The sequence below is a fragment of the Enhydra lutris genome, unplaced genomic scaffold, assembly GCF_002288905.1.
Source record: "Enhydra lutris kenyoni isolate GAN:26980312 unplaced genomic scaffold, ASM228890v2 scaffoldscaffold42, whole genome shotgun sequence".
NCBI classification, from domain to species: Eukaryota; Metazoa; Chordata; class Mammalia; order Carnivora; family Mustelidae; genus Enhydra; species Enhydra lutris.
In genome coordinates, this window is record NW_019154126.1 from 12,193,520 (window position 1) to 12,211,965 (window position 18,446).

General features: G+C 49.0%; 1 protein-coding gene and 1 pseudogene across 1 annotated transcript in view; both read right to left on the minus strand.

The window, feature by feature from the left end:
- The window catches only part of LOC111155531 (calcium/calmodulin dependent protein kinase ID), a 432,128-nt gene extending 415,490 nt beyond the window's left edge, over positions 1 to 16,638 (minus strand). Inside the window, exon 1 of the mRNA XM_022515707.1 lies at positions 16,488 to 16,638. Within this exon, the coding sequence (XP_022371415.1) occupies positions 16,488 to 16,579 (92 nt within the window). The 5' untranslated portion in view covers positions 16,580 to 16,638. The remainder of the gene's footprint in view (positions 1 to 16,487) is intronic.
- Positions 3,556 to 3,837, minus strand: LOC111155532 (annotated as a pseudogene).
- Positions 16,639 to 18,446: the final 1,808 nt, after the last annotated feature.

The following is an 18,446-nucleotide window of genomic DNA, read 5'->3' on the forward strand; positions in this document are numbered from 1 at the left end:
AGAGCTTATCCGTAATGAAAACATTTAGAAAAGCAAGCTTCCTGAGCAACTATGGAGACAACTTCATGACTCCGGGATTTTTCAAAACTGAACCAAACAAACTCTGCATGTGTTGCTCAGCATGCAAGGTACTGGGGGCAATTCAGGGGACACCGCGGGTGGGAGATGGCCCCTTCTCTCAAAGAGCTTCTGGTGCCGACGGAGAAAACTCTTACAAAAGGAAAAACCTGGAACAATCGACCCTCAGTGGGGTGAGTCTAGGACTGAAGGACAGAGGAGAGGAGCCCCAGGTGGGCTGCTTATGTCTAGGGACACTGGGAGGAAGCGACCGCACCGCAGCAGAGCCCTGGAGAATCGATGGGTAGGTGCTGGAAGCAGGAAACACCACAGGAGCAGGGCAAGGAGACTGGAATATGTCTGCGTACCTGTGGGACATGGGGGACCACACCTCACTTTTGTCACTGAAGCCCCCGCTGGTGCAGCAGCAGCCATGTGTTAAACGAAGACATGACAGCCATCTGGAAAGTGGGTCATTGGAGAAGGTTTACTAGAAAAATGATCCCATGACCAGCTCTTATGACCGGTCTCCATCTATTGCTTCCCTTCCCTTGGAACCCCTAAAACACTCTGCACCATGTTTCTATCACCATACGCTGCTTTGCACAGTGGGCATATGGGCACATGTCCAATTTTCTTTAAGAGTTCAGGGAGAAAATGTAAAAGGAAAGCCCCTTCAGGGTGATGGTTAAGAGCTCTGGCTTTGGCCCGGGGCAGGTAACCTAAGTTCAAATCCCAATTCTTCCATATGGTTAGTTCTGTGTGACCTTGGCCAAGTTGTTTAACCTCTCTGGGCCTTAATTTCCTCATCCCTAAAATGGTGATAATAGTATCTATTTTATTGCATGCTGTGTGGATTTAATGTGAAAATTCACGTGAAAATTCACATGAAGTACTACCATCCATGGCACAGAGTAAGGACTCAGTAAATGTCTGCTAACATTATTATTATTAAAACTCTATGTTCTGGGGCACCTGGGTGGCTCAGTGGGTTAAAGCCTCTGCCTTTGGCTCAGGTCATGTTCTCAGGGTCCTGGGATCAAGCCCCGCATCGCATCCGGCTCTCTGCTCAGCAGGAAGCCTGCTTCTGCCTCTCTCTCTGCCTGCCTATCTGCCTACTTGTGATCTCTCTCTGTCAAATAAATAAATAAAATCTTAAAAAAACAAAAAAACTCTATGTTCCTTTGTCTTACAGAAGCCAGTATTCTCTATGGCATGAAGCAAGAGCTCATTAAATACTTACTGAGGAATGCTAGATCGTTTTCCCTTCTGACTTAGAACTTTCAAGAAGCCCAACTCTCTGTCTCTGAGCCCCACTGCCAGCACACTACCCCTCTTTTCAGCTTCCACATCATATACCCCCTGCTGTAGCTCTATCACACTGAATTGCAATCATGTGTATATTTGTCTGTCTTCCCAAAAAGTTCCCTGGGGACAAGAACCCACACACATTTTGTTTACCAGCGCCTCCTCAGTGCCTGGCACCAGATTCTCAACCTCTAATATCCAATGAATTTTTTAAAAAACAAAAAAACTGTGGAATTAGTATCACAATTCTCAAAACCCTTATCTGAAGTCCCACCAAGGGGAATAAATGAAGGCTCACTCCCAGGTGGCTTTGACCAGACACACCCATTCAAATTTCTATCCCAGAACTAATTCAGCATCCCTCACTCCTGGAGGGAAGACTGGGTTTGTAAAGATGAGCTCAGTTTACTCGGTATTCAGTGAACCCACAGTTTTCTGCAGGGTTCGCGTCAGTCTCGACAATACCCCCACAGGCCATACTGGGAGCTAAAGAGCAGGCCCCAAACTCCAACTTTCTGAGAAGCTTCCAAAGGACACTCAGTTCTTAGGACTTTCAGGGTTAACCAAGATTTTTAGAGACCCCTGCATTTTTATCTGGACCACTTCTACAATCCCAGGGTGAGGTTACATTCAAGAATTCCTACAAGAGAGAACGGCCACCAGGAATACCTGGTGGGGGTCAGGGCTGGAGGGAAAGAAGTCACTGGATCCCAAGACTCAGAGGCTGCTGAGTCCACACCCCCATTAGAACCCTGCCGGGGAGCCTCATCAGCCAAGGCGGGGCCTTCCATGGACAGCAGGCATTGCCCTTCCGTGGCCTGAGCCCTGTGAGCCACAGAGGGGTGGCTGCAAGGGTGATTCCCCCCAAGCAGGAAACAAACCAGACTGTCCTTCCTCCCGACCTCCACTTGACTGTCAGGCTCACAGACAGTGGTCATCACAGGCCACAGAGATAGAATAGCTACCAGGCCGTCATGGTACTTATCTCATATGGCCAATATTCATGAGCTGTTTGCTGAATGAATGCTTGTGAGTCTGGCTGACTTCACAGCCTCCAATCTCCTCTCTGGCATCGTCCACATGACTCCCACCCCTTAATTCTAGTCCAGGCCCTGCAGTTTTTAAGATCATTTTCCTATCTCACTCTCCAAACTCATTCTAACAAAACATAAACTCTTTCCCACTGACCTATACATGGCTGTTACTGTTCAATTTCTTATACTTAAGAAAACGCTTTAAGCCAAAGAATGAATCTCTCATGAGACTCCTGAAAAGAGACCTTTTCAGTGAAGTTTAAATCACGTGATGGGGTCTAACACCTATTTGCTTAAAATTCAAGCCATTGTCCCTTTATTTAGCACCTATAATATGTAGCATGCCTTGTAACCCCTATTTTTTTTTTTTTACAACGAAAGCCCACAATCAGCTGGAAATGTTGGTACTATTATTCCCACTTAAATACGAGAAAACAGAAGCTCAGAAAGATCATGTAATTTGCTCAAGGTCTCATTGTTCATAAATGGCACAGTTAGGACTTGAACTTCCTTAATCTAATGGAAGCCCGTGCTCCTTTTATTTCACTTACCCATTCATTTATTTGGCAAACATTGATGAAGCATGTAGGTGTCCCGTCTGAGCCAGGTCCTCCCTGTGTGTGACACCTGCTCTGCCAACGTGTGGGAAAGCCTCCATTTGGGCTCCCAATGCGGGTCTTTGCCTACGAGACCCTGTAGGGGCCACAGGAGCCCGTACTGTGCTCTCAGGTCTCCAAATGCAGCTCCCCCTCACCTACTTGGGGACGCACACCCTAGGAGCCACAGTGTGGCGGCAGTAGGGCAAGGGCCAATGGCACTCACTGTTCATGGCTCTGAATTCTCTCTGGAGCCAAATGCACTGTCGGGAGCTCATTTTGCACCTACAAAGTGAATTAATGGGGATACAGGAATGTAACAATGGCTGAAGTAAGAAATCTCTAGTATGGACCATTTTTTCTCTGCCTGCCATTACATTGATGGTGATGGGGCAGTGCCTCTGAACATTCACCGTCACCCTCCTCAGGGACACCATGACACCGAAGCTCTGGATGTGGTCCAGATTAACTGTGGGACCTCGGGCAGCCCACCGATAAGAGAGCTGGCCTGGCCAGTATCCATGCAGGAGTTAGAAAGACTTCAGCTTCTTTTTTTTTTTTTTAATTTGAGGATTTTTATTTTATGTACAATGAGCTGGCATTAAGGTAGATATCTTGGTTATCTGCAGGTAGGTATCTTGGATGACCCATTCAAGGAAGTTCACTTAATCCAACTTAATGAAGCCTATATCCTTCGCATACTGACGGAAACACTGGCGGCACATATTGAGGCCATATTTCCGATCAGACCGTGCCGGTTTGAGCAGACGCGGCAAGAACGAGAACCCTGGCCAAATTTCCTCGGATGGCTCCCGTAGAGCTGCTGGTGACCCATCTTGCTCTCTCGGATGCAACGAGGCAAAAGGCAAGATTTCAGCTTCTGAGTGCAAGAATGAGTTGATCATGAATACCATGTTCCAAAGAGGCTGGCTTGAAGGTTTTGGGTGTGAGCACTTTGGTAGTAGGCAGAACTATGTGTGCAAGTGTCTTGGGCCCTCCCAGCTACCATAACAGAATGCCACAGGCTGAGCAGCTGAGACAAAATGAAACTGACTTCTCACAGTCCTGGAGACTGGAAGTCCAAGACAGGGCTGCTGGCAGACTTGGTGTCTGGTGAAGGCCCGCTTCCTGGTTCACAGAAGACCAATTTCTGACTGTGTCCTCACATGGTGGAAGGGCCCTAGAGCTCCCTGGGGTCTCTTTTACCAAAGGGTACTAATTCCATCACAGGCCTTCACTTCCATGACCTAATCACCTCCCAGAGGCTCCACCTCCTAATATCCCACACTGGGGGTTATGTTTCAACATATGAATTTGGGGGAGGGGGGACAAAAACATTCAGTCTATAGCAAACAGTATTTATTTTATAAGTGAAGTGCCTGAAGCCAGGTTCTCCTGTCCCACCCCAACCAGGGAGAGTCAAGAACACTTGGATATAGTTTTACCTCTTTCTTCCTACACATTTAACTAGGATCTCTTGAGGTGGTCCTCCTGTTGGCACCAGGTTCTGTCCCACTTCAGGCTCTGTACACATTTAGAGGTGCTGATGAGGGTAGAGATGGGAACATGACAATAATCCCAACAAGACCCTCACCCCAGCCCCCCCACAAACCTAAAGCAAGTGGTCAGAAACCCACAGTACTCAACAAAGACCACCACGCCTGTACCCAGAGCAGATACCCAACCTGTGCACAGTGGTTCAATCAACCAAGATGGTAAAATACTGAAATACTTTTATGGCAACCAGTAAATAACCACAGCCTGACTGTAGCCTCAACAGCTGACCTCTGAGGCCTCTCCTGAGAGCTCCCTACCCTCTAGAGAAACGCACTACCCAGGACCCACCCAAACAACAAGTCAATTCTTAATGCCTTCCTTATTGTACTCTTCCAAATTTTTTAAATTCTCTGCTAGGATGACATGTTACTTTTATGATTTTTTTTTTAAGTTTTTCTTAATGTACCAATCACTTAAACACTAAGAATGCAAACAACAAACACCTGAATAGAGCCAGTTAAACTATACCATGAAATTCTAGTTTTTATTGATGCTTCCAGAGTCAAGGCTGACACACAGCCCAACTCCTATGGGAACAATGCCCAAAAGATGATAGCTAGGTTTCAAAGAGTGTATGTGATACTAACATTTATGAGAAAGGAATACTTTTAAAGCTATAATCTTCATAACATAATAATACCTTCTATTTGTATAAGGCCTTACTACACATGCCTTATCTCATTTGGGACTTAAAACAGGTTTGTAATGTAAGCAGGTGTAATTCAGGTATAATTATCCCATTTAACAAACAAGGTAATCAAGACATACAGAGGATAAGATCACGGTTCTGCAGCTCTCAAGTGATGGAGGTAGGCCTCAACTCCAGTCTCCTGACCTCTACTTCCTTTAGAGGTATGCTGGAGTCACCTCATACCTGCTGATGAGAACCTGATGCAAGAATTCTTCAGTAGGTTGTTAAACCATGGGCAGCTTGAAACCGTTCCATGTGGGAGTATTTATATCACGGAAATCAGCAGTCGTTACGAATCGGAACCCATCTCCTCACCATACCATAACACATCCACAGAAGTGGAGGCATTTCTCCTTCATTCTTTAATATTCCCTATTCGCATCAACCCCATTAACCAGCTTGTAAGCTGTGTGACACAGGAGAAAGAGCACTGAACTGGGGAGTCAGAAGACACTTAGACCCCCTCCCACTCCCGCTGCCACTCAGCAGCGTTTTCCCGTGAGTCATTTTACCTCTCTGAACCCTCATTTCCTTATCTGTAAAGTGAGGGCCATAACTGAATCATGCGGGTAAAAACATTTTGCAAACAGCCAAACACCAAATGACTGGGAAAAACAAGATGGCGGCCCTCCCAAAATTTCAGCAGAGAATTACCATATGATCCAGCAAAATTACTTCTGGGTACACACCCAAGAGAAATGAAAGCCAGGACTTGAAGACATACGGGTACCCCCATGTCCATGCAGCATTATTCACAACAGCCAAAAGGCAGAAATAACTCCAAGTGTGCACCAACAAACAAATGAATAAATGCGGTGGGGTATAGACACACCAGAGAATATTATTCTGCCTTAAAAAGCAAGGAGGACAAAAAGGAAAAAGAAGGAAGTTCTGGTACATGCTTCAAGGACATTATCCCAAGTAAAATAAGCCAGTCACAAAAGGACAAATATTTTGTGACTTCACTTCCATGAGGCACCTACAGCAGTCAAATTCATAAAGACGGGAAGTAGAATGGTGATTGTCAAGGACTTGGGAAGAGGGTGGACTGGGGAGTTAGTGTATAATGGGGACAGAGTTTCAGTTGAAGGGGATGAGAAAGTTCTGGAGATGGATGGTAGTGACGGTCACACGTCTCCAAGTTTCAGTTTGGGGGGGATGAGAAAATTCTGGAGATGGACGGTGGTGATGGTCACAAGGCACTGTGAGCATCCTCCATGCCACTGACCTGTACACTTAAAAATGGTTTAGAATGGTAACTTTTCAGTTATGTATTTTTTACCAAAGTTAAACACACACACACACACACACACACACACACATATTAAGTCTTATTATTATATCCCAGTTGTGAGAGGAGCCAAAAGGACCACAAGAAGCCCACATTCCTGGATGCCTGGGTGGCTCAGTTGGTTGGACAACTGCCTTCGGCTCAGGTCATGATCCTGGAGTCCCGGGATCGAGTCCCGCATCGGGCTCCCGGCTCTGTGGGGAGTCTAATTCTCTCTCTGACCTTCTCCTCGCTCATGCTCTCTCTCACTGTCTCTCTCTCAAATAAATAAATAAAATCTTTTAAAAAAAAAAAGAAGCCCACATTCTTTTTTTATCCTTACCCAGACCACAAACTCCATCTTTGCTGACCATGCTAATAGAGGCAGAAAGAACCCACAAGTAATATCATTCTTGCACATATTATCAGATACATGCTGTCCCCAACTTTTATGCAAGGTCTGCTCCAAATGTTCGTTACAAGCTTTTTCAAGGCACATTTTTCTTAAACAAATGAAATATTTTGGGGTCACCTAGGACCCTACTCCAGCCTAGACGAACTTTGGGGTCACTGACATAGCAGGATCACAGTGCTAACAGTACCGGCCTAGTCCTGGGAGAAGGGATGAGGGAGACACAGAGGCCACACCACGACACCCCCCCACTTGGAGACCCCAGGCCAGCAAGCACCCAGCTTTGCCATGGCTCCCCAGTGGGCCTCACTCAGCCCTCCACTTCCCAGGTTGCAACCATCAGAGTCCCAAGACCACAATTAACCTATCTCCCTCCTGCCTTACATTCAAACATGAATTCTTTTCAGTTAAGTGTCAGAGAAAAAGCACTTCCTTCAAAACTGCTTACGTCCTAAATGGCGGGGCCCTCAACCTCTTTCAAGGCGTTCATATCTTCCCATGTTTCAAGGCAACTTTCAAGTGGCCATTCCTATTAAGACTAAAGAAGTGGCGCCTGGGTGACTCAGTGGGTTAAGCCTCTGCCTTAGGCTTAGGTCATGATCTCTGGGTCCTGGGATCGAGCCCCGCATTGGGCTCTCTGCTCGGCGAGGAGTCTGCTTCCCCCCCTCTCTTTGCCTGCCTCTCCACCTACTTGTGATCTCTCTCTCTGTCAAATAAATAAAGTCTTTAAAAAAAAAAAAAAAAAAAGAAGTGGCAGCCCAGAGACAGAAGGACACGGGGGGGCAGGGGCACCAGCCTTGTGGGCTGCCTGCTACTCCAACCCTCTGCCAGACCTCCCACTCTCCTCCCTCTACCCACAAGTTTTCTAATGCTACAGAAGATTTGGGGCTTTGGGGCTTTGTTTTTTGTGTGGGTGTCTTTTTCCCCCACAATACTGTAGGTCTTAGTATTAGAGGGCACAGAGTTGTGGGAGTAAGCAGGCAAAAGGATCACTTGAAAATCAGGGACTTCAGAGGCTGTACTGAAAACCTTGAGGGTTCCAGTTACAGTACCCAATTCCATTTGGTGTAAAGGCAATTGCACTGATGGGTGTCACGGGTTATGACAGAGAGGGAGGTCCTCTGTCACATAGAAATGTCAGAGCCTTTTCTTCCCCTGCTCACTCCATTAGACGTCCCAATAAATTGTCACCTCAGACTTCGGCCATTAAAAGGGCTAATATGGAGAGATCAAGACAAGGGATCTGGCCTAATGCGGTGGATATTCGCACCCCAACTGTCAACGCCTGTATCCTAAGACCTGGGAAATGAAACTTTTGAAATCTTATCCCACGCCCCGACAGCAATCCCCCATAAAGATATTTTTAAATAGTTACACGTGCCCATGTGGTGTACTAACAGGCATGCTGCCATTTCTTAAATGCTCTTGCCACTAAAATCAATTCAGGACATACCAGCTTTAAACTACAAAACTCCACGATGTTTTGTCATGTGGCAAATAAAGTACTTAAGCCCTCGCATCAGAACCTTCTATTCACTGAGAAATGAAGCGGACACCTGGTAACCATTCTCAGAAAGGAAAAGCACATTGAAGCCGAGGCAGAGCCACAGAGACCTGTGTGCTGTTTGGGAAGACAGAAACTGCTCAGAGAACTGTTGCACAAGCTGACGCAGACAGGGACAGGCTAAAACAAAACAAAACAAAACAAAAGCCCCAGCTCAGGCTGCAGGGAGAGGTGCAGAGACAAAGCTGATGAGATAACCAGAGGAAGGAATGAGCCTGTGATACATAGTGAACTAGGTCACTCCAGCACAGGAGCTGGCCCAGAGGATGTTTCAGGCGGAGTCTCTTGGTTAATGCTAGCACTCTACAAACTAATAATCCTCCTGGGGCAAGCAAATGCCGAATGGCTCCACGGATCCCCCAGATCTGTGCAAATGGCTTCTGAGGAGCTTTGTTCCAGCACCACAGGGGCTAATGACCAGGAACGAGCATTTCCTGAGAACATGTTCATGGGCCACACACTGTACTGAGTAGTTTTCATGGGCTCTCCTTAAATCCTCCCTACAGCCCTGAGATTAAGTGCTGGTCTTATCCTGTTTTATGGACATGAGGCTGAGAATGGCCAAATAATTTGCCCAAAACGAAATTCTCAATAATTTGAGAAGTAGTGGATCAGGATTTGCACTCAGGTCCTAGTGCCTCAGAGCCTACATACTTAGCTACTCACTATGGTGCTGTGCAAAACACCCAGCAATGAAACATCCATGGCTGACTGAAGACTTGTTGATAGTTTCTTAAATCAATTTGGGCAGGGGAGTGGGGGAGGTCAAATAGGCACCACTCTGCATATTTGCAACAAGAGCTTCCAAAAATCAGTTTCCAACAGATCCTGACATGTTCTTCCCCATGGTCCTAGCCCTGAAATTCCATAGGCAGTCCCCCTCAACCACAGCTGCTGAAAGCGACTAGAGTTGATGAAAGCTACCGTTTACTTAATCCCAATTATGTGCCAGGCACCTCCTATACATCATTGAATCCTTACAAGAATCCCACAAGGCAACAACTTCCATCCCCAGCTTAACTCAGACAGATTGAGGAACCTCTCCAGAAGCACACAGTTGGAATGGTTTGGCTGGAGCCATCTTTCCGTTAAGGGTCAAGGCCTCCTAAGGCCTCTCCTACCTGGCCTCAGCAAATATGCTATTTTCAGTGCTTATCCTCAAGATTTGGTGTTACCCAGAAGACAGAATCCCTGTTTCTGAACCCTGAACTAACTAGGAAAAACAGCACAAGACACAGAGCTGATCACTAGAGACATGGAATGAACTCGGTGTGCTACTGAATGAACTTGGCCAGTGGCATTCATTTAGAAGTTAGCCTTGATCTGACTGGAACCTAAATAAGCCGTTTGCTGCATAATAAACATTTTCTTAGAAATCAAGCAGGATCTCGTTATAGCTAACCCAAGGTAAAAGTGGTTTCCTGCACCAAAGAATGTCAAAGGGGCATAACCAACATGAACTGAGAAAGAAAATTAGGATAGTATCTCTCCCAGAGTCTACATATCCTTCTGTTTTAGCTACGTAGACATTGGATTGACCATCTTGAGCCAGAAAAGAAACTCAAGGCAACTGACTAGGACACTAGCCTTCCTGCTGGCCACCCAGAAGCAGTTCCTTCTTCAATTAAAAAATATGGGTCCCCAGGGGGCTGTGGACTCCCTGGTGATTTCTGAGAAATCTGGTAAGGATTGGAGATGTGAGGTTGAAGGTTTACCACTGTGGGTGCAAGTTGATCAGCAATGTGACAGTCCGCCACTGGACCAATGCCTAAGCTGTCCCAGAGGAGAGAGGAGGAGAAGAAGAGAGATTGCAGGGGATTTAAGGAGATTTATTTGAGGAAGGGAAAGATTAAAGGAATTTACGGAGACCCAGCCAAAGAAAAACTCAACAAATTAACCCCTAAAATCCTCCCCTGAGGGAACACGAATGTCTACCTACCAAGTCTAATTATTGTCCATTCAGTGGCCATGTTTGAACCAGAAGTTTTTGCTTGAGACACAGTCCTTATAGCCCCTTCTGGAACAAGCTCTCTACCCGAAGCGTAACTTCCCAAATCCCACTGCACTAATCAATAAGACCAGTGTTTGTTATCTTTTTCCCAATCAAGAAAAACATTTGGCTTTTTCCTCTCCAAATAACAAAACATCCTGTCAAAGAAAGGAGCAGCAAGAATGCTCATGTTTATTATTTTTCACAGAATGTTTGGGCTTTAAATCGCCAAATTAAGTGAGAGAGTTACAGGTTATAGGATAGAGTTATATATGAGATATAAATATAAATACACACACACGCAAAGAGAGAGAGAAGAGTTATAGGCCCACCTGTCAAGGTGAGCTAGCTCTTCCCATTGATAGTTCTAAGGGAAACCCCAGCATTTTCACAGAAAATTAAGCAATTCTTCTAGAAGCTAAAATATCCAGCCTATCACAACTTTCCCTCTGTGACCAAGGAGGAGGCATTTCAAAAGCCCTCTCCAGACATAAACTCAGAGGGAAGGAAATTCACCTTGAAATGCAAGAGTCACTCATGAGGGGGGCCCAGAAGCCCAAATGTGAGCTTACCTGCTAAACTGTTTCCAAGATCCTCCCAGAGCAGGGATGGAGCAGACTCTCAGAAAATCCTTGCATAAAAACTGACCAAAACCATCCAATGGCACGATTCTTCCAACCCCAAAGCCTTGGAGAATCTCACACCCAACCACAACAATTTTTTTCTGCTGTCTCTTCCAAAAATATCCAGGATCCAATCACTTCTCATCACCTCCGTAGCTACTTCCTCCTTCTAAACCACCTGTCTCTCACCTGGATCATTGCAATGGCTCCCAAGCTGGTCTCCTCACTTCTGCCCCAGAGCCTGCCGGTCCGTCCTCAATACCACAAGTACAGTGATGATGGAAACACCTGAGTCTGATCAAGGTTCTCCTCTGCTCAAAATCCTCCAATGTCTCCCACATCTCTCAACACAAAGGCAAAGTTTCGACAACGGTCTACAAAGGTCATGCATGAGTCCGATCTCCCCTCTGCCTTGCCCCCTCCAATTCCTCGCTCTCTTAGCTCAGCTCCCACCTTCCACCCCTGACCACTCACTTCCAGCCACATGTGCCTCTTGGAACAGTAAACAAGCTTCCTGCCAGGCCCTCAGCTCCTGCTGCCCCCTCTCATGGTAACATTCTGCCTTCAGATGTTCCAGGGCTCCTTTAGATGGTATTCAAATATCAACTGCTCAGTGAGGCCATCCATGACTACCCGGCTTCAAGCTGCCATCACCCCGCTCAACAAAATCCCCCTTCCCTGCTTGGATTTTCCCCCTCACGTGTGTACTAGGCACCATACTCTACATTTTACTTACTTAACTTCTTCATTTCCTGGTTCTCCTACCAGAAGGTAAGCTCCAAGAGGGAGGGCATTTTTTGGTTGTTTGTTTGCAGCTATGCCCCACAGTGTCTAGAATATAGTAGATGCTCAGTAGATATCTTGAAATGTATGAGAGGCTGAATTTATATTCTGCTCCCCCAAACTAGAGAGCTGAGAAATACAAACTCCTAACAAATACCATAGCTGGGATACACTCAGGGAGAAATCTAGGGGCTTCTGCTGCCATGGTCCACTTGGTGATATTCTTTCAAATGTTTCACCCAGACTCTAAAAATCTGACTAATCACAGAATAAATACTATTAAATCAGCCAGTCAAACATACAAACCACCTGAAGGAGCTTTGCATTCTACCCCTCCCCCGCCCCACTGCCTACATCCCAAAAAAGCACTATTGAGTGTGTTTTCCCCTGGGGCTTCCAGATAAACCAATCATCTGTGTCCTCAACAGGTGTATTTATTGAGCAATTTCAGAATAAGGAGTGTAAGTATGATACTAGTGGGAAAAGACTATGCTTGCCCCATGGATATTTCTATTTATACCCTTCCTAAAGCAGCACCAGCAGGCACTCATTTAATGAAAAAGCGGCCGCACTATGCTATGGACATTAAGTGGGATAAGACTTCCTGTCCAGAGCTGTTTCACTCTGCTACTAGCATGGGCCTAACAATGTCGCTCCAAACAGAAATGAGCGGCACGAGCCACACGTGGAAGGCTCGTAAGGATCCCCAGTGAGTAGTTTCCTTGCACAGTCGAGCCATAAAACCTCAGGGCTGTAAGGCCACTTGAAAACCATCTTGCCTTCCCTGCCCCACACCCCTGATTTTAGAGAGGAGAAAGCTGAGACAGGGAGAAGGTAATGTGGACAACTGACCAAGAGGCCCACAGGCCACACAACCCATTAGTGGCTGAGCCAGACCTGGAAGCCAGGCTCAAACTCTCCACGAAGCCCAGCCCAGTCCCCTACAGACAGCAATTACTTCCCCGTAAAATGTTCAGTCTATAAGAAAATCATGTATTCACACCCTGCAGAGATGATCTATTTTCTAGGACATGCCATTTCCTATTCTCCAGAGGAAAGGAGGTATATTGGGACAATCATTGTGTGTCATGCCAAGAACTGAGGCCTTCTCTGTTCAGAAGGGTTTCATGGTGTGGAAATTACAGAAGTGATTTCCATGAGTCTGGGGTACTTCCTGATACCACGCCAAAGCTTTCTTTCCATCCATATTCTTCTCCAAGTGGCAAATTATCAATTTTTTTTGTAATTTCAGAAATCGTTGAAAGGTATCTCCAATAGAGGCGATCTGAAGAGCCTTGGCAAATACACTGAAAGAAATGTTCACTACCCCTAATTTGCTGTTACACAACATGTATTTGCTCTCACAGTGTGCCAAGGATCAGAAAACATGTCGTTGATTACTAACTAGTAATTAGATCGTTCACCTTATTCAGAGCTATGGTCAGGTTCTGGAATTCCCTTTCAAAGTAAGTTACATGCAGCCCACTGGTTGGGAGGTTTTTCCTGAGGCCTGACTCAGAGGCACATGAGCTAACCTAGGCCCAAACCCCAAAGACAGATCCTTTTGCCTACGCTGTCCTTAGCTACCTTCATCCCCTTCCCACCCTCCTGGGCCCGCCTTCCCTCCCATTTGGCCCCCTGTCCTCCAGCAAGGCCCCTCTGACCACACCAACTAAATGACTCAACCCCCTGGCTTCAACAGTAAATGTTCTAGCTCCGCAGGGAGAGGTACCTGAATCAGGCAGCTAGATATCAGATGACAAATTCTGGCAAAGTGTGCTCCTTGGGCCTTTACGATGCTTTATTTTAAAAGCATTTTAACACTGTGAGATGACAGTCTGGCTCCTGGCAGGGCTTTCCTGCCTTAGGATCCTGAAGGCATGTGGGGAAGGTGTGACAAACAAAATGACTTGGAGCTTCAGAGTACCTTGGAAATGAATCCCAATCTTGAGTGATGCCTTTGTCTTACACTAGGTTTCATGACAGACAGAAGAGGGGTCCAGACTCCACATCTGCACAGACAAGACTGGAAGCAACCTCTCTATCTGGACTCAGGCCAAGGTCACTGGGGTTGGCCCCAGGTGAAACAAGCATACTAAACTTCAGACCACTGCTGGGAAGTTCAAGGAGACAAAATAATGCTGATATTCCAAAAGCTTTGAAATGTTACCACAATGATGTTTTCTTTGCATTACTGTTAAAATTAGCTTTCCAAATACTCACGTTAAATCAAATTATTAGTAAACGTTTGCTGTTACGTAAGCCACAAATTAGCTCTACCCCATATGGATCATGACGAGTAGTTCTGCCTAGAACTAGCTCGTGTTTGGCAAGTCACTTAATATCTCCGTTGCCTCATTTTCCCCATCTGCCAATTGGGAATAACAGCAAAACCCACCTTCTAAGCTTATTCTGAGAGTGAAATACATGTAAGGCACTTACAACAATGCCTGATGCTTGGTATTCCTTTAAGAAAGTCACCTATAATGACTATTATTATTCTGTCATTGAGTAAAAACATTTTGATCATTTAATTATTTGTGTTAGACTCTTTTAGAACCCATGCCAGCACCACAGGGCCTCAGTGGGAAGCTTCTTTTCAAAGAATTATTTCCAAGGCAGAAGGCAAAGCTTCGGGACCCCAACAGAGACCCATGCCCAAGTTCACCGGGCATCTGACCAGAGTCCAAGAGACTGCTCCGCAACAGCTCCACTGGCCTCTCTGGTTCCAGAAAGCAAATCCCCATCCTTCCCAGAGGGAAAACCACCCGCAGTCACCCCCAAACAGCGCCTGCTACAGCAGGAGCCACTAAAGCCACAGCTCACTGAGCTTCAGCGGCCTGGTTGCGGCAGAGGAGAGGCTGCAGGGCTCTCCCGAAAAGCAGGTTGGTTAGGGGGAGACATCTCTGCCCACCTGGAGGCTACAGGCAGGGGGACCAGAGTGAGGGGCTCAGGTGGAGATGTGCCACACAAAGGAAGGAATTCCCACACACCGAGACTACACTCTCTCCCATGCTCTCATCTGCAGCCACATAACCGGTCTCAGGATGACAAGCAAGGGCATGCTTCTTGCTTCGTAACTTGAGCATCCCAGCATCAAAACCCCATATCCGAATAAACCTCAATAGCAACGTTCAAAAGTTTTGTCCAAAACTCACCCCCTAACTGGCCATGCTGAGGGAGGCAGTCCCAAACCCCTCTCTATTAAAAAGGCCAGGTCCTTTCCGTTTTCATCCCAACAAAGGTAGAAAGTGTATACCCACAGGTACCCTCCCTAAAGTGCAGCAACACAGCTGGGAGACCCTATTCTCAGCCTTGCCAGGGTGCCTTCCTGGGAATGCTGCCTTCACAACTTCGCCCTGGGGGATCCACTGCAGATGTAGGGGGTGGGAGTGAGGGAAATGTATGACCACCCACCATGGACCCTGAGTAGGGGGCAGCAGACAATCTGGGAGGGAAAATGTGATTCTGGGAAAGCAAACCAATCACAAAAACAAGGAAAGGGGGGAAAGGAAAGGAAGGGAAGAAGGAAGAACACAGTGATTTATCTCACCAAACACCTCCTCTTTCTGTTCCCAGCCTAATCAACACCTCCATAAACCCCTACAAAATGTTCAGTTCATATAACACATGTGTGCGTGTGAGCGAATATATACACTGACAGATACTGATCACCAGCAGATAGTGATCACATGAGGGGAGAAAATAACCTGAACTTCAGACTCACCCAGCAGTGCCTGATTGTCTTTCACTATCAGCCTCCCTACCTAATCTGGGGCGCTTCAAAACAAAACAAACAAAAACCAACTCCTGGGCAGAAAGAGAGCAGTCGCTGAACTGAGCAGCCCATGCTTGGGGCATTCATGCCGACTTCTCTGAGTGTTACAGCTTTCTTGCCACGCAGCCACCAACACTTGGACTGAAGACAGCCGGAGAAAGGAGTCGCCTGTACAGAGACACTCACAGACCCTCCCTAAAGACATGCAGGCCAGCTTGTGTGGCTGAGCCTATGTGAAACAGACACACGCTCAGGGAAGGCTCTACCCACACGTGACCCCGAACACTGCGAAATTCTTCCCTTCCATAATCGCGTGGCATCCAAAGTGTTGCCTACACCTAGTACGTGCAGATGTCGATTCTGTAAGAACACACGATGGAAGGACAGCAAAGGGAATGACCGGAGCCCCATTTTCTCGAGACCCTATTTCTCATCTACACGGTGTGCCCATACACACGGTGAGTAAACACACACAGCCAGTAAACACTCATATCCACCATTCTCAGCCCACAGTCACGCGTGGGGAGAAAGAAGTCGAGAGGGTGGCGGTGTCAGGGGAAGTGGAAAGTCGCCTGCTGGTGACTGTCCTCCCAAAAGCTCGGAGCTCCTCTCGCCCCGGCCGGAGAGCGGTGCCCACCCGCGCCCGAGGGACGCAGACCCAGGCGTTGGACACGCGGGGGGCTCCGCAGAGCCGAGAACCCGACAATGAGGACGCGGCGACCAGCCGGTTCCTGCCGCGGTGGCTGGCGGTGGTGGCAGCAGGCGCTGTCTGTGCACCCACGGCCGCTGGTACCTCCACCCTTCTCTCCCGGAGCCCCACTTACGTTCCGAGGGTCTCCTTGAACTCGAAAATCTTCTTTATGTCTTCAGCTTGCTTTTTCCAGGAGGAGCTGCTCTCGCCGTTCTCCCGGGCCATGGCAGACGAGGGCGACGTGTGCGGAGGGCGGCGAGGAGGCGCGGCCCGGGCGCGTGGGGCCGGGGTGGGCGCGCTGAGGAGGGGGCGCCCGGCGACAGGGGCGCAGGCAGCGGCGGCGAGCCGGTCCGGGAGGGCTGGGGCGGGCGCGCGGGGATGCTCGGTGCGGGAGCCGGAGACTTTGTGCTGCGGCAGAGCTTCCTCTTCTGCAGTTTCCTCTTTCACTCTCGCCGCCGCCGCGGTCCCTCCCTGGCTCTAATTTCTGCTCGTCTCGGGCACAGACTTCCTGCCGCCGCCGCCGCTCGACCCGCTCCTTTGCCGCCGGCTGCCAGCCTCACTTTTGCTACTTTCTTGCCTCCCTTCTCCTCCCTCCCCGCCGCCCGCCCTGCTCCCTCTCTCTCCTCCCCCTCCACCTCCTCCTCCTCCCGCGGGCTCCCCGCCCTCCCCGCGCGCCCCGGCCGCCTCCCGCCTCCCCGCCTCCGGCGCGCTGCCGCCTTCGGGGATGTCCTGCTCCCCAAGAGCTCTGTACACGGGGCGCGGGGCACCGCCGTCGGCTGGCCGCGGCGCGCGCCCTGAAGCCCCGGAGAGGGCAGGTGCGGGGGACCTCGGCAGGTGCAGGGCGCCGGGGCGCGCGCGGGAGGACCCCAGCCCCTGATTCAGGGGCTTTATTAATTCGGCAGTCAAGTCTCCGGGGCGCGAGGGCTTTCCTACTTGGCGGCGGGAGGGGGCGCCTCTGCGTTGTGCTTGGCAGCAGTGGGGTGGGGGCGGGAGTGCGAGGTTGCCCGGATCCGAGGCGACGAGGGTGGGGGCGCTTTTCCAGAGCGCGCGGGCCAGTGGCCCGTGCGTCCCGGGGCTGCGCGGAGCTGGCGGGAGGGGGTCGGTTGTTATGGCGACAGGAGGAGCGGTGGGGATGCAGGCGGAGGTGGGCGTTGACTCCGGCCCCGCCGAGCCCGCCCGCTTCTGGCGCTCCGGGAGCCTGTCCGTCCCTCCCGACTCGGCGACTAGAGCTAATTCGCATTGCACCAAAATCGGCGCTCGCGTCAAATTCTGGCCGGGGGAGGGGGCCTCGTGGCGAAGAGAAAGCCTGGAAGCCTCGGGGCCGGGGGCGCGCAGGACGTGCCAGGCGCCGCCTCTTTTTCCTTTTGGGAGCTGGACTCCCGGAGTTACTAGGCGCCAGGGCTGCGGGTGGATTCGGGGACCGCCCGGCGCGGGTTCCGTGACCCTCTAGGGCGGACTCGGTCCCGGGACTGGAACTGCCTGCGGGCCTGGCCGCCTTCGCTCCTGTTCGGCACCCCCTGGTTTCTCCCCTTCTCCTCTGGCTGAAACCCAGAGACTTAGTGAAAAGTGAAGGTCTACTCCACACCCTTCTCAAAAGGAGGGCTGCCCCCTCCTTAGCCCTTCCTGCAGTGGGCTTAGTAGGGTACCCGGAGGCGCAGCTTGTACCTGGAAACATCCTTTCCTACTGGCTAGAGAAAGGAACCCGGGGTTCCCTCTAGCCTCCCATCTCGAAGATGCTCTTTGACTGCCCAACCTTCTCCCATGTCCAGCTGTCAGAGGGGGACCCACGTGCAGATCCCTGTCCCCAACCTGAAGGGACTACCTCTTGATTCAGAAAATAGTTTTCCTTGTATGCAGATTATGGCTCCCGCTCCTGTAATGCCCCTGGCCCCTCTCTCGACTTGAATAAACAGCCTCCTCTCTTGATTGTTCGTTGACACCTGCCCCATTTTCCCAGGACTGTTCCAATTTTACTGTGAAGGGGGGGGAATCTACTCCCTGAAAGGGAAACTTCACCCAGCATCTTCTTCCTGGGTCTGACAGAGTGGATGCAGGCCCAGCGCTCTCCCTGACACTTTCTGGACACTGCCAG